The following is a 16,743-nucleotide window of genomic DNA, read 5'->3' on the forward strand; positions in this document are numbered from 1 at the left end:
CCGGACGGGCGACCAAACGCGCTCGGGCTGGTTCAGTCGGTGCAGGCTCCACTCATCCCATTCCCAGCCGGCCTGGACAGGCGGAACCGGTACGAGCGGAGTCGAGTGACCAACCAAACGAACCCAGCCCCAGCCGGGTTAAGGACAACCCGTCCAGCCGGCACTAGTGCAGCCGGCTCGATCGATCGAACATCAAACAGACTTCGTCGGCAGCAGCATGTTTTCAGCCGGATATTTTTTCAGCCTGCCGGATGACATTGTTTTCAGCCGGCGACTTTTTTCTTTTTTCAGCCGGCCAAGAATTTTCCAATTTCGGCCGGCCACTCTTTTTCATTTTGTATCTTTTTCTAGCCGGCACACTCCTCCAGCCGGCCCCACCATTTTTTTTTTTTTCGCTGGCAACTTTTTTTTTTTTTTTTTTTTTTTTTTTCCCAGCCGGCAACTTATTTTTCTCTTTTGGCCGGCAAACCTTTTTTTTTTTCTTTTAGCCGACTGCTTTTTTGCCATTCGTTTTTATTTTTCTCAGCCGGCAGTCACGCGCTCAGCCGGCCCCATTCGTTTTTCCTTTCTTTTCTTTTTGCCTCTTGCCTTCTTTACTTCAGGCGGCACAATCCCTGAGCCGGCCCCAGCTCTTTTGACTTTTATCCACCTGTTTTCTCCTCGCATAGGACTCGTATTTGGCTGGAGGCCTAGCCAGCTGTGGTCGATGGGAGCAGGACCAGGTGCGGGCGCCGCGGTCGGAGAGTAGCGGAGGCGCGGCCGGTGGCGTGGGTGCGGCCCTCGAGCCGGCAGTTGCGTGCGGCGCGAGCGGTGGGTGCCGGCGCTATTGAAGGCGCACGACCCGGAGTTGGAGGCGAAGCCGGCCGAGGCGCTGCATGGAGCAGCCGGAGATGGTGCGGCCGACGCGGAGCCGGGTGGCGCGAGAGCCGGCCATGGCGAGGCGCGGGCGGCGGATGGCACGGCGCAGAGCCGGCGGAAGAGTTGGCAAGGTCGGCGGTGGCGCAGCCGCATGACGCAGCGGTGAGCCGGCCACGGCGCGAGCCGGCAGCCCGGCGATGGCGAGGACCCCTGCCGGTAGAGGCGCGGGATAGCCGGAGTCGACCACGGCAGGTGCGCGGCACCCCGGACGAGGAAGAGCGCTGAGCTGGGCGCCGCCGGAGCGGGCCGCCGCGGCGGAGTTCACGCATGCCCGGATGGTGCTACCGTGAGCCGGCCATGGCGCGAGCCGGTAGGGGCGCAGACGCGGCGGCGTCGCAGCCGGAGCCGGACGAGGCGTTGCGCGCGCGCGAGGAAGCGGAGATGGCCGCGGCGGCGCCGGACGGGCGCAGGTGCGCAGCAGCCGGAGGTGTTGGCGACGGAGCCGGCCGAGGCGTGGCCGCATGCGAGCCTGAAGCGGAAGCCGAGCTGGTGATGGCCGTTGGTGAGGTGTTCGCTGGCCGCCGGCGCGGCTGCGCGCGGCAGCCGGAGGTGGCCCGAGCAGCGCTGACCGGCGGGCGGACGTGGCGGAGGTCGACGCCGGCGAGCCGCAAGAGGCCGTGGAGCCCGGAAGCCGGTGATGGCCGTGGCGGGCCGATTCGCTGCTGTTGTGCTCTTGCTGCGCGGTCGGCCGGCTCAGGGCGGAGCGAGTGCTATCGCGGCCGTCTCCTGGTTTCCTGGCGCTGCACGTATGCGCGTGCGTGCTGCTGCTTGGCCAAGCTCGTTGTTGCTTCCTTGCTATAGGAGAGAGAAACAGCGGCCGTGAGAGTACATGAAATAATATACCGTGACTCTTTTAGTTTGACATGGAGCGATGCATGCGTAAAGTTAGCTGCCGCTCTACTCTAGCTTTGCTTATGTGAGGTAGAAGATAAAGGGAAACAAGAGACTTAGCTCCAACAGCCGGCTATTGCGGACGTGGTCGTCGCCGCTGCATGGCGCCTGCTGCATGCGCGCGCTGCTCTGCTCACGCACGCCGACACGCGTGCTGGTTCGCGTTTGTGCGCTCGGCGGCACCGCTGCTTGACGCCGTGCGCGCTCCTGGGATGGCGCCCGAGACGGCGCGGTGAGCCGGAGGTCGATGTGGGCGGCGCCGGGCTTGAGGGTGCGGGCGCAGCCGACGCCGACGGCGCAGAATGGTGCGGGCGAACGCGGAGGCGGTCCATGCGCTTTGGCTATGCTTCTCTGCTGCCCGCATGCGCACGCGCGGTACGCCGCAGCTCATGCGTGCAGGCATGTGTGGCTTGGCTTGCTTTGGATGGTGCGGCCGGGCCAGCTAGGCATGCAGCAGCTCCCGGGGCCAGGCCTCCGGTTTTCTTGCAGACACCGGTGTTGGTGAAGATGAAGAGCACGTGGCGGGGGCGCAGCCCGCGGCGGCGTTGGTGGAGAAGGTGGCCGCGGCGTCGAGCCCGGCGACGGCAAGGATGGTGAAGAAGCTCGCGGCGTTGAAGGCCGCGGCGGTGAGGACGTGCCCGAAGAGGGCGGCAATGCCGGCGGCGTTGAAGGCCGCGGCGGTGACGATGATGAGGAAGGGTCCCGTCCGGACGAACTCCGGCCGGCGCCACTTACGGCCCCACGGTGGGCGCCAAATGTCGTGGTATCGTCACGGCATATGCTACAGGGTAGCTAAAGAGAGGTGGTTCCTGTATGGGCGTCGACGGTATCCGGATGCGGGATTGGTACACAGCACGCGGTGATGTACCCAGGTTCAGGGCCCTCGCGGTGGAGGTAAAACCCCTACTCCTGCATGTCTGATGTATATGACAGTATATGGTGTTACATAGTTGCTCCTTGAGCTGTTTGTCCTGAGAAGGAAGAAGCTACTGTGAGCTAAGAAGGAGCCTGGCCGGCTTGAAGAGAGCCTGGCCGGCTGCTCGTATGTGAGCTGAGAGAGAGAGGCGTATGAGCCCTCCAGAGAATGAGCGTGAGGGGCTCCCCTGGTGTGCTTATATTGCTGGACACTCAGGGGACATATGGCCCCACACACACTGCTGATGACATGACTACTGGGGTCTAATCAACTGTACACATAGTGCTACTATTGCACCACAGTAAGTCTAGCGATAGCCTGTACGTAGACTAGCATGTTGCCTGGTCGCTTGGTCTTGTCGCTGGCAGAGCACCCGATGCTGGATCGATCCTATCCTCACGTACGTAGCGGATGGTTTGATGGTACGTGGCCTTCATTAGCCGGCCATGCACTTGGGTCTTCACGTGGATGCCTGGAGCTGGTTCGTGCATGGCTTGGACTTGATCTTGGCCAGCCCGTACCGTGGAGAGAGGAAGTGGCAGCCGGCCATGCGCGTACGTAGAGCGGCCGGACGTGCGCGTATGCATGCATGCCAGGGAGCAGCTGGCCTCGATCGCGTCGGCTAGGAGGAGATGGCAAGCCGGACGTGTGCTGGGACGAGCGAGGCCAGCGCTGGATGCGGCACGCTGGATCGATGGAGGTACGAAGCCGGCCGCTCCCTAGCGAGGGTTGCGCGCCAGTCGGCCCATGCGCGTGGGCGACGGCCCGGCAGCCAGACGGGCCCAGGGCAGGAGTCGGCCTGGGCACAGCCGGAAGCCGGCCTGGGTGGAGCCGGAGCAGGCCCTGGGGAGCCGGCAGGCGGCCCAGCTGCGGGAAGCTGGAGAAGTCCAGGGAGGCCGCAGCCGGACGGGCCGCGGGAAGCCGGAAGCCGGCCCAGCGCGCACTTCTTCTCCTTTTATCTTCTTTTCTTCATATCTTTTGCATCGTAGCATATTTTCTTGATCCGCGAACTCCTGCGCGCTCGTAAACTCTAGGACTTTGCCATACCGGGGGTCATCCCCCCGACAGCGCACGTACTCACGCAGCAGTGGCGCACCTCCTCGCTGGACCAGTGGCGCACGCAAGACGGTAGCAGTGGCGCACCTCTTCTACACAGTGGTGGCGCACTGCCTCTGACCAACAGTGGCGCACCACTTTGGAGTAGTAGTGGCGCACTAGAGGACATGTCAATGGCGCACCAGTCAGTGCGCCACAGGTATCCAGGCTAGTGCGCCACTACTATGAGTTAGCAGTGGCGTGATAACAGTGGCGCACCACTAGTGCGCCACTGATGGCTATATGTGGTGCGCCACTGAAAGCCTTTTTTCTAGTAGTGCTTAGTTCAGGAAGCAACATAACATAGGCACATAGCCATGTTACCCAGCTGCAAACAAAGTGGAAAGAAAGGAAGCCTCGATGTGCTTCAGTGTAACTGATGATAAAAGCTGCACACAACTAAAGAACCATCACTAAATCTTCAGGAATTCCCTGTTTAACTCAAAATTACTACAACGATGCATGATCAGAGTTTAAACAAACTGCATAGATAAAGCAAGTCTCGTCTTCTTACCATGACATTAAACGTGCCCTAATAAGGAAGGCATGGAGATGTGTTTGATTGGGGATTGTTAAAACAGTATCATTTACTACGTACATAAATCACAAACTACGTTACCTAAAATACTATTACCTCTGTTCATAAAAAGATGTCGCAAGTTTGTCTAAATTTAAATGTATCCAAACACTATTTAGTATATAAGTACATCCGAATTTAGATAAATCTTCGACATTCTTTTATGGACAGGGTGAGTACTTTCTTGCGTGTAACCACAATTTATTTACATTAGATATAGTGTTATCTATAAAGGGATGTCGCAAGTTTATCTAAATTTAGATGTATCTAAATACTATTTATTGTATAGATACATTTGAATTTAGATAAATCCCCATCATTCTTTTATGGATGGAGGGAGTATTTTCTTGTGTTTAACCACAATTTTTTACATGAGGTATAGTGTTGAGCCTCCGGCGAGCCCAAGCAACTGCTCAGGCAGGAGGCCTGTTCTTTTCTCTGGACTTGCACCAGAACAACACTATATGATTTATTTAAATTGTTGATCAAGAAGAGGCTTAATCACAAATCTTATACAACCATTTTTTCTTTACCCTGACACATTATAATGGTCAATCCTCAAGCTTAATTCTGCATTGTTCTTAGCAAGCTGTCCACAATACATCCAAATAAATTCCAAAGCTTCATTTTAACAATATGTGGCGGTTCATAAAAGGATGTCGGAGATTTATCTAAATTCGAATGTATCTCTACACTAAAAAGCATCTAAATACATCTAAATGTAGACAAACTTGCAACATTCTTTTATAGACAGAGGTAGCATGTGCAAAATAGTGGATAGCATTACCTTAAGGTCTTCCATCCTGTTGTCCATGTACAAACATAGGGTGTAGAAAAGTCAATTTCTTTTTAGGTCAGTTGATAACTTGATGCAAGTTTTGTTTGGACACTTCTATAACAGATCAAGTAGATGGCTTTTATAGGGCGAGGTGGATTAGGATCAAGTAAATTTGATGTGTGTTGCCGGCTACTACATGGAAGTCATCGGTGGAGATGCTCTAATTAAGTTGTTTAGTTATATGGTTTGAGAAGATTAACACTAAGAAAAAGAAGTGATTTCCCACTCAAATGGAGGGAGTCTGAAGAGTACGTAGCTTCCCGCAGATCATGTTGAATAAAATAGAGCAATCAAGTGACTCACTGTGCTTGAGTTATAAACCACTGCACTTGAGCAAAAACCATCTTAATAAGTCGTGCACGCAGAAGTACAACCCAATTTGTGGAAGACATCAAACTCTAGAATCATGTGCTCTCCCAATGCCTCAAACAAAATATGTTTTCTCTTCGTGCCATACGGGAAAAAAGTGTACATCTGGCTGATTTCGTATGTTCCACGGCTGATACTAATGAAGTACGGAGTAGCTGCCATGGTACCAAAATGGCAAAGCAACCCTACTTCTCTCAGACCGGCCAACACATCATTGGAATCTTCCAAACAGCAGCTACTACGATCCCCTATCAAAAGCGAAACTTAGCTGGCCGTTGGTACAACTCATTGGAAAGCCTAATACATCGAAGCGTATGTTGGAAATTTGAAAATTGTTTTACATGCTTAGCTCCTTAGTATAGATCTTTTACTAGTTGCGTAAGTGAATTAGTTACAGGATCTATATCCTTGAATTCAACTTTTACCAACAGCGTGGTCGTGCCGGAGTGGTTATCGGGCATGACTAGAAATCATGTGGGCTTTGCCCGCGCAGGTTCGAATCCTGCCGACCACGATTTTTCGGTTCTGCTGCTTTCGATTTTCAGCTAAGTCACTCCTTGAATTTCCCAACACTTTGATATGGTTTTTCGTGAAAATGTGACGGATTAATATTTATCCACTCGTGTTCACGTACGTCCACCAAACGGCATGAATGTACTCATTAATTTATTTTAGCAGTGCAAATCATAAATGTACTCATTTATTTTGCTCTACCGAAATGATTTCGTGTATACAGTACTCAAGTTAATGGTGAATCAATCTATGCGATTAAAAAATTACAATAAATATTCACTTTCTTTTACCAAAGTCCCGCACTTAACAGGATCAGGCAGTAACAACAGTACCCATAGCTGGTAGAGACGGATAGATCGATTCCTTCACAATCCGGAGACAGAGTTCTCTCGAATCCTGATGCAGCAGCAGCAACCAAGGTGTGCATCACACGTACACGCGCCAGAATGTTACTCTACTGTGTTTTCTCTCAGTTTTTCTTAATATTTGTGGGAAGAGCAAATAAGTTCTCTACTTACTTATGTGAATTGGTCGATTTGTGCAATGGCGTGCTGCTGATTTTGGACGGTGCGATCGTTGAATCAGTAACCATGCGTCTGATATTGCAGGAATGCGCGCACGTGGAGCGCCGGCAAGAAGCGACCGTGGTACGGGAGAGCGTTGGATTGCCTGCACATGTGGATGCAGCCTGCCGTAGCGCCGCCGCCGGCGTCGGGGGAGGACGGGAGTCCGCGCGTCTGCTCTTCTTTGAAGGCCGCGGCGTTGGCGTTCGCGAGGCTTTTGCGGCTCTGCGCCCCGGCGTGCTCCCACGAAGCCGTCCTGCGGCTGGGCGTGCACGTCGACGCCGCAGCGCCGACGCCGAGGAGGAGCGGCAGCTGTTCGGCCGGTGATATCTCTCCCGCCCCGGCGGTGTCTGCTCCGACCAGGCCTCCGGTGGCGCCGGCGTGGGAGGGGACGATGAGGAGGGGGAGGTCGCTGACGGACCGCGCGTTGATGCGGAGGTTCGTGCTCGACGAGCTGGCCGCGCGTCGGCGCGAGGAGACGGTGCATGTCGAGAGACGACGCTCGAGACAGAAGTGGCAGCCGCCAGGGAACAGCCGCCTCCGACGGATGTCGCTTGCTGAAGAGTGAACATGGGGGTCAGCGAACCGTTTGTGCTAGCCTAGCTGAAATGCTGAAGCTCACACCGTGGGCAGCAGTTGTTTTGTTCTTTTTCGGGGGAGAAGACCAACCTTTGGTTGTGCTTGTTAATGGCACGAGCTAATTAGGGCTCATTTCATTCGTACGATTTATATAGAAATTATATATAATCTAGATTCTATAGAAAATTTTGTATACTAGTTATTTGATTCATAGAAACATGATTTTATAGAAAATAATCCGCCCATCCACACCTTATCCACCTCACTTTCCTCACTCCTTGCTCTTCTTCCTCCCTCTCTCTCCGGCTAAAATTCACACACACAAAGATATGGCTTTACGCACATGAAGATATGGTGGCCTTCCTCCGCGGCGCCCCTGCCTCCTCCGCGGGCGCCCTCGCATCCTCTGCTCTCGGTCTCCTCCCTCCTCTGCTCTCAATCACCGGTGCCACCTCCTCTGCTCTCGGCCATCGCCGCCTACCTAGACCTTTTCACACCCATCCCGACCTCCTCTCTTGCCGCCGCCACCTACTTAGGTCGTGATGCGCCCCTCCCGCCCACCTCCTCTTCGCTGCTGCCTACTCTTCGGTTGCCGCCGCCCTCCTCCCCAGCTAGGGTTCGACCAGAACAACATAGAACAGAGAGGAAAAATAATTAAAAAAATCAAAAAACATTCCAAAAAGATTTCAAAATTTCAAAATCATACTCTTGGTGCACCACGACTATGTCCACTACCCGTGGTGCACCAAACCGTGCGCCACACCTACTTGTTATCAGTGGTGCGCTAGCCATGGCGCACCATAGTGTGCCATGACTAGCAAAAAGTGGTGCGCCACGGGTAACTTTTTCCTAGTAGTGGCTCCTTGGCTTCAGCGTGATTTTTATGAGGTTTTCCCAATCCAACTTCTTTTGAACTTTTCTTACGAATTAACATGTGAATGTGGTATTGGGGGGGGGGGGGGGGGGGGTTGTACCGAGTTTTAACAATCTCTAGAAGTAAACTGCTTCCTTTAGAATAATGAAACTTTACAAGGGACGATGAGAAGAGAAACTCCTATGAAAAAAGGAAGAAGGCCAAAAAGAATCTAGGGCTAGCTCGCAACAATCTAGAAGATGAAGGAAGCAATGAGAATGGATTAAAAATAAATAAGTAGTAGAAGATAAGATGCAAATAGAGTTGCAATTGGTAGATATTGCCGATGGACACAACATCAATGCGCAAGCAATTAGACCGAAGATGAGTAGGATCAAAATGTATGCACTCTGGAAGGAATGTCTACAATATGCCTTGCGTGCTATTGTTATTCTAAACACTTTTATAATTCCTATGTTAGTATTTTTTTGATGTGCGAAGTAGCTGTCATGATTCTAGACAAAAAAAAGGTAGAAATTTGTGTGAATGGAAATTTGTGCTCCCTTCGGCCCAAAAATATAAGGTGCCCTTAAATTTCATTGGTCAACGACTTGCACCTTTGACTATAATTTGTATATATAATATATCCCGAAAGTTTGTATACATATATATGAAATCAAAGAGAATTATAAGACGAAAGAAAGGATGCCATTTGTAAATTCTCAATCCATAATTTTAATATATATTAGACGTCAAAGTTTGTGCATAAAAAACCGTGCGAAAAATTTGTGTCTTATATTTTACTACGGAAGGAGTATGTTACAATTATGATGAACATGGAGAGAAACTGATGAAAGTGTGGGTGTCTATACACTTATATGTTTGCAATTTCCTATATGAAATGATAAAATTTTAATATCCCAAAATGTTACAATTATGATGAACATGTATATATGTTGTGTTTGCATCAGAAATATATTTTTCAAAAAAATGATAAAAATAGGTTCAAAATGGAAAATATTTGGTGAAATGTTAACATCCTAAGTTTGTCGGACCCTCAAATTTTCTTATAAACGTTGGCACATCGTGCCCCACTTGGCATCACTAGCATGAATAGTGTCGTGAATTTAAAAGCAACATGGAGAGGAGATTTAATTTGATTTTGAATTCAAATCGGTTCTAAAAATATATATTTGGAGGAGGCTATTCTTTAAGGCCGACTCTATGAGCGTAGAGGCCATCGATAATAATGACCGTCTCCAATACTATTACTTTTTAAGATGGCTATAGTTTCTGACTACCTTAGGTTAATTTCTTCTAAGTTGTTGGTGTTCTTGGCTGGCTCGAGTGAAAATATTTTTGGAGACGGCCGTATGTAAAAAAATCAGCTCCAACTTTATTAGAGACTGAGAGGAATTATCGCCCATCTGATCTTTTTCTTTAGAGTCAGACTTTTTTTTCGTGTGTTTAGACTCGATTTATTTTTGTTTGTGTATGTAAACCAGCTCTAGGTTCTGTCTTGGATACTCAAGTTTTGCACTGCTGAGAAAATCTGAATATAATATGTACATCGGAAGAGTCATCATACCCTAATCCCTAGCCACAGAAAAAAGTAGAAACATAACTATTTGTTTCATCAATTGCATTTATATATGCATCACAAATTGTAAAAGGAAAAAATGAAGCGCCTTTTTGTAAGTTGATTGGCGGACTTTTTTTCTTTCTTTGTGATCATCCTAAGCGTTAATTTATTTTTCCAAAGAAACTGGAGAAATATTTGCATATTTAGATTTTTTTTGCAATTTCGTTGTTATAAAAATAATTATTTATCATTACACAAAGAATTATTTCTCGTGTGAATTAGGTACAGAAAATCCGAATAAAATATTAGCATCGAAAGAGTCATACCCTAAAACCCTAAAACAATCATGAAATAAAGAAGCAGAACTGTTTCTTCATCAAGAAGAGAGATTCATTACTGATTGCATGGCATGGAACTGAATTACAATCCGCAGCCACGAGGTCTGCAATGATATCAAGGAGCATCCTGCTACCACAAGTCGGTGCATGAATCCGTTCTGCTAGCTGATTTCAACTATACGACGACGTAATATCAGCATATATCAAAGTAACAATGTACTCATGTACAACGCTACAACATTTTAACCTCGTTTACAACTCAAGATTCAAGAGTGCTTCTCCATCCCTTAACCCTAAATCTTTCACCTAAAATCCATCAGGGCACTGCCCCATTTCGAAAAAAAAAACCTAAAATCCATCAATTGGCCTTCCAAGAAGTCTGGCACCACGTCGAAGCGAGAATCGTGATTCTTCATGTACAAGGACTCGATGCCAAGGATGATGTCCGTGGGCTTGTACCCCGTGAGCTCCTCGAAGTCTTCGTTCCACTGCCGCACGTCGATGGCATTCGGGTTCAGGATTAGCCGGGCGAGGAAGACCGCCGACGCCGCCACCACGGACGGCAGGAGCTGCAGCAGGCTGTAGTCGTAGAGCGATCTGTTGGCGAGGTGATGCGCCAGCCGCCGAACCTCCGAATCCTGCTCTCCTCTGCCGGCGTACCTCATGAAGTGCTCGACGAAGGTGTAGGCCGTGGGTCCGCTGAGGTCGTACTCCAGCGTCTCCACCATGACGAGCTCCATGGCGATCACCTCCTTGCTGGTCGTGTCGAGCCCGCAGATCCCGGCGACGGCCGTGGCGTTCAGCTTGTGTGTTGAGCACTGCTCCTCGTATTTGGCGGCGGTGTAGACGGCCGTGGCGCCCAGGAGCTGGAGCTGGTGCTCCGTGTCAGTCTCCGGCAGGGTTCGCTGCGAGAGGACGCGGTCGACGTAGGAGACGGCGCGGTGCAGCGTGCCGGGGGCGAGGTCGAAGTAGCGGGTGAAGTCGTCCATCCAGGACACGAGCTCCGCGCGCCTGGACTTGGTCATCAGACCTCCCTGCACCGTCTTCAGATACTCTGGCGAGGGCCACTGCTTGGCGTCCTTCTCCATCTCCCGGAGGTTGACGTCGATGTCAGCATCGTAGTCGGACACCTCGCACGTCGCCGGGAGCTCGATGGAGTCGTGGAGGGCCGCCGCGTGATGGATGGGGGAGGAAGAAGAGAAGCGGACAGGTGCAAGTGGAGGAAGTGCGCCGATGGCCCGGAGGTAGGCGTCATCAAACTCAATCGTCGTCGACTGATGGACGCAGCCTGAGAAGACGGCGGAGAGAGGAGTGCCCGGAATAAGCTCAAAGCTGCAGGGATCCATGGCTTGATCCAGATGGATAAGAGAAGGGATCGAGTCTAGGTCTAGGAGCTAGGGTACGAGAGGAGGAAGGGTCTGGGACTGGTCGAGTCCTGCCTATATATCCATGGCTCCAGGATTGGAAACCATATCGGTCTCGTAATACGTAGTGGGTTTAATCGCTAGAGTCGGATTCCAATTGCAACCGTGGAAGCTACGCTACTGTTGTTGCCGTCGCCCGTCGGTAAGATTTCGATCACAATTGGAGTATACGCGCTGCGCGGAAAACATACGCTACTGGAAACGCGGCAATGGTATTTGCGAGTTTTATTTGATGACTGAATGTCTGCTTTGCAGAGGTGACGGGTGCCCTCCGTGGCGATTGATGGCGATATGCCGGCGAATGGCGTGATGCCGTTTCTTTCTTCTTCCTCAATCCTTCTCTAAGGTTTGTTGCCAGATTATCCCCACATCCGTTCCTCTCTGAAGCTTCTTTCCCTAGTTCGTCTCTCTCTTTCAGATCCGTTCCTTTCCAAAACCAAATCCCCACTTCTTCCTCTTGTGAGCTTTGACCAAAAAAAAAAAAAATTCTCCAAATCCTTAAACATCCGATTCCCAATCAAATCCTCCAACTATTTTTCAATCGTTTTCCATATTCACCAACAAACCCTTACCTCAAGCCTAATCGAATCCTAGACACCAATCAGACTGTTCTAGGGCTGTCCTCCGGTGGATTTTCTTGAGGAGCCTGTGCTTGTACATAGGTAACTCAGTGCCCTGCAAAGAGATAGAGGTGAAGTGAGAGTAGAAGATGCGGACGTAAGTGCACGGTGGCTGCAGCACATCGGCGTCCAACGGCAAAGGCGAGGCATATGCCTTGCTCATACAAATCGTGGCTCCCAGCGCCTCACAGCTTCTTCATCAACAGTTTGAAGGAATCATCAGCAACCAAATTCAAGTGGCGCCGGCCTCAAAGGAGCTACAGACTCCATGAAGTTTGTAGGCTGGAATTGCCAAGGTGCAGGCAAAGATCTCGGCCGTTCCACCAAGATGGAATACCTTACCAAGTTTATGAACTCTACGGGTGCCCATGTAACTTTTGTCTCTGAAACTCAGACCTCTAGGTATAATGCTTCCCAACTCAACTCTCATTTTAATGTACTTGATAGCTTTGTAGTTTCTTCCAATGGACGGTCTGGTGGGCTCTGGATGCTTTGGTCTGAAGAAGTTTGTGTCTCTGTTAAGTTCTCCAACCACCATATGATTTTAGCTATAGTTGTAGATAAAGCTACAAATACTGATTTTGTTCTGGCTTGTATCTATGGAGATCCCCATCATCGTCACACTAGAATGATTTGGGATCATGTTTCTAATTTTGTTCATGAAAATCTTGGCAAGCCGGTAGTTTGTTTTGGAGACTTGAATGAAATCATGTGTGATAAAGACACCACCTCTATAAATATAAATAAGTCTCGTATGCGTTCTTTCAATTCCTATGTAAAACAATGTGGCTTGTTTGATCTAGGTTTTAGTGGTCCGGCTTATACTTGGACGAATAAGCGTTTCTCTTCTACCCCTGTCTTTGAGAGACTTGATCGTTGTCTTGCTAATGCAGAATGGTGCACTCTTTTTCCTAATACTAATGTTTTTAATTTACCAATCATCATTGGCGATCATGCTCCTATTTTGATCTCAACTGAATCTACTTTCCATAGACCTAATCTTAGATTCAAATTTGAAAATTGGTGGACCTATGAAGATGACTTTCAAGGTGTTGCACAAAATGCTTGGAATGCTACTAGAAATAAATCCTTCCATGCTAGAACAACTAACCTTGCAGGAACACTGAAGAGATGGTGTAAGAAGAAAAAATCTATCCAGCAGCAGCTTAATTGCATTCAGGAACAGATCAAAGAGATTCAAATGAAGCCAGTACAGCTACAGGATCACAACCTCGAGGTCAGCCTTATAGCACAATATGAAGAAAACATGACCAAGCTCACGGAATATTATCGGCAACGTGCAAAAAAACATTGGGCTACTGAAGGTGACAGGAATACCGCCTTCTTTCATAATGCTGTTCAAAAGCGTAAACGTCGAAACCGCATTGTATCTATTAGGAACGCTCATGGAAATGATTTATATGATCCAGATGATATTGCAACTGAATTTGTTCGTTATTTCAAATCCATTTTTTGTTCCTCGACTACTAACCATGGCAGACCCTTCTTACATACAACATTATCGCAAGACACTGGAGACTTCACCAATTCGGTACCCGATAAGCAGGAGGTTTGGGGAATACTCAAAGAAATGAGGAGAAATGCTTCACCGGGACCTGATGGTTTTAACGTTGGATTTTACACTTCTTCTTGGGCCTGGATTGGAGATGATGTAACAAATGTGGTAAGGAATTTCTATATTACAGGTGTGCTCCCTCCTCATCTTAATGATACTCATATTGCTCTTATTCCAAAAAAGCTTGTTTGTCACCTACCTTCGGACTTTAGACCCATAAGCTTGTGTAATGTAGTCTACAAAATTATTGCAAAATCCTTAGCAAATAGATTGAAAGAACATCTTCCTGATTATATCCATCCCTCTCAACAAGCTTTTATTAAAGGTAGACGCATTAGCAATAATATTATAATTGCTCAAGAAATTGCTCACTCTTTCGCTCTCACTTCTTGGGAAAGCCTTGACTTCATGTTAAAAATTGATCTTGCCAAAGCTTTTGATAGGGTAGAATGGCACTTCATTGTTGCCGCGCTTGCACGCAAAGGGCTTAAGGATCATTTCATTAATCTTGTGCATGCTTGTATTTCCTCACCAACTTTCTCGGTGATCATTAATGGCCAAACTTTTGCAAAGTTTAGTAGTACCAGAGGCATCAGGCAGGGATGTCCGTTGTCTCCGTATCTTTTTGTCTTTGCGGTGAATGAACTATCTCTGGCACTTCAAGATGCCCTGCAAGCCAATCAACTCAGAGGTATTTTACTTGGACCAAATTGCCCACCTATACACTCTTTAATGTTTGCAGACGACCTAATTATTTGTGGCAAAGCTAACGTTCAGGAGGCTCAAACTATATCCCAAATTATTGATCATTTTTGTCAGCACTCCGGTCAAACTCCAAACTGGAGTAAATCAGGAATTCTTTTCAGTAAGAATGTTACTATGCAGGTTAAAGAAGATATACGAAGGTTCTTCCCAGTTCCAGACATAGACAATTCCTTCACTCATCTAGGCCATCCTATCATCCTTCCCTCCAAAGAAAGATCAGCTGCATATGCCTTTGTTTATGACAAATTCAAATCCAAGCTCTCCACCTATAAAGCTAATCGCCTTTCGCATGCAGCCAGATTAACACTCATAAAATCCGTGTTCTCCTCTATCCCTGTCTACTACATGTCGAACCTTCTTTTCTCAAAAAAATTTCTAGCTAAACTGACAACGATTATCAGAAACTTTTGGTGGACAGGTGTACAAGAAGATCAAACAACTAGAAGTCTTTGCCTACGGGCATGGGCTGATGTTTGTATTGACAAAAATATTGGTGGTCTTGGTATTAGAAATTTGCAGGCAATGAACCAAGGACTCATCCTCTCGACGGCGTGGAGATTGGCGAAGGAACCACATGGCCAGCTAGCTCAGATCCTCAAGGCCAAGTATCATCCAGATACTTCAATTTGGAGAGCAAAACCAAATAAGCCTAAATCAGCCTTCTGGTCTGCAATTCTTAAGGTAAAACCCCTTTTAGTTTCCGCATCTTTATATCAGATTGTTGATGGGAATAGTTCCATATGGAGTTCTCCTTGGTTTACTGGTTGGGAAAGCATTTATGATAATCTTATATTACAACAGCAACCTTTTGTTTATCCCGCACAAGTAAAAGACCTTTGGATTCATGGGCATAAAACTTGGAACACAAACTTGATTAACTCTCTATTTAGTACTGAAACTGCAAATGCTATTCTCCAAACACCCATCATTAATGCCAATGGAGAGGATACTTTGATTTGGAAACTAACCCCGACAGGTCAGTTCTCCCCTAAAAGTGCTTATAAACAATGTTATAATAATCTTGAGCTCCCACCAAGAAAAAGACCAAAAATTGTGCCACCACAGGTTATATCTCTTCTTAAACAGGTATGGCGAGACAAACAGATGGCACCAAGAGTTCAAACATTTGCATGGAGACTTCTTAGGAAAGCGCTTCCTACTGGTAAGAGGGCGAGCCGGTGCTCAAAGCACATCAATGAAAACTGCTCTAGATGTGGCAACCTAGAAGATGAAATGCATATGTTGTTCTTATGCCCCTTTTCAAAGGCTGCATGGTACTGTCACCCTTGGTTTATTAAAATTGAATTTATTGCTAAGCATCATCCATCTGTCACTGATATGATTCAAACTTTACTAACTTCTCAACATCCACAAATAAACGTTACTACTCTTTACACATTCTTGTGGTGCCTATGGAAAGCACGAAACGATGCTTTATTTTGCAGGAAAGTAGGCAGACCTTCTCAGATATATGGAGCAGCAAATGCAATAATCAAGGGAACCAATTTAGAAGACAGCAAATCCACACGCCAGCAAGGACACGAGAACACACAACAGTCAGACCAAAGACCTCCTCAAATTACTCAAGTTCAACATGATGACTACTTCACAGGAAATGTTATCTATTGCGACGCAGCTTGGAAAAGAAAAACAGGGGAAGACACCAGCCGAGCTGGACTAGGCGTCATCATACACATGCTTGACAATCAACACCTCCGGCAGCTGCATGTTTCAGCGCTCTCTCCACCAGCTTCCTCACCTCTACAGGCAGAGACTTTTGGTTTGCTTCTAGCAACAAAACTAGCAGATCTTCTGCAGATTCAAGACCCTTACTTTTACACCGACAGTTCAGTGTTAGCATTGACGGCATCATCTCCAAGTGTATTCAACGCTCCAGGACACTGGGAAAACAGGCCTCATCTTGCAGCAATTCAGGCATCTCCATCTTTTCACTGCAATAAAGTAGCCCATATTGACAGGAGCAGGAATATCAAAGCGGATCATCATGCTCGTCTAGCTCTTAAAATTCGCAATGCCTCTTTAGTTATTCGATGCTTATGCCCAGAAGCAGGTCAATGTCCTGGCAAGGACATCCTTTCTGTAACAAGTGTGGAACCTTTCACGCTTATCTCTGTAAAATGCACATAAGTTGAATAAATCTTTTATGTTCAAAAAAAAAAAAAAAAAAAAAATTGATGACTGAATTCCTTGAAAGAAATATGCATGTTTAAGAATAACTTTTTTTTGGCGCCATGTTTGAAGAATAACCTGGCTACGAGTGAAACCGACCAAAACCAGCGGGACTGCTAATTGTATTTGCGAGTTT

General features: G+C 47.9%; 1 protein-coding gene and 1 non-coding gene across 2 annotated transcripts; both read left to right on the plus strand.

Annotated features, from left to right (window-relative positions):
• The first annotated feature begins 6,036 nt into the window (after window positions 1–6,036).
• TRNAS-AGA (transfer RNA serine (anticodon AGA)) lies at window positions 6,037–6,118 on the plus strand. Its single transcript has one exon. It is a non-coding gene; the product is annotated as a tRNA-Ser (tRNA).
• A 5,601-nt stretch (window positions 6,119–11,719) lies between these two features.
• LOC139832813 (uncharacterized) lies at window positions 11,720–16,604 on the plus strand. Its single transcript, XM_071822750.1, has 2 exons — window positions 11,720–15,098; window positions 15,504–16,604. Exons 1-2 carry the CDS (start codon window positions 12,345–12,347, stop codon window positions 16,563–16,565), a joined length of 3,816 nt encoding a protein of 1,271 aa, XP_071678851.1. The 5' UTR covers window positions 11,720–12,344; the 3' UTR covers window positions 16,566–16,604.
• Window positions 16,605–16,743: the final 139 nt, after the last annotated feature.

Source organism: Lolium perenne, chromosome 6 (assembly GCF_019359855.2).
Source record: "Lolium perenne isolate Kyuss_39 chromosome 6, Kyuss_2.0, whole genome shotgun sequence".
NCBI lineage: Eukaryota > Viridiplantae > Streptophyta > Magnoliopsida > Poales > Poaceae > Lolium > Lolium perenne.

Coding starts and splice junctions, on each gene's coding strand:
- LOC139832813 (XM_071822750.1), top strand. CDS start 12,345: ATGAAGTTTGTAGGCTGGAATTGCCAAGGTGCAGGCAAAGATCTCGGC. Junction 15,099..15,503: donor TCTGGTCTGCAATTCTTAAG/GTAAAACCCCTT, acceptor CTTCTTAAACAG/GTATGGCGAGACAAACAGAT.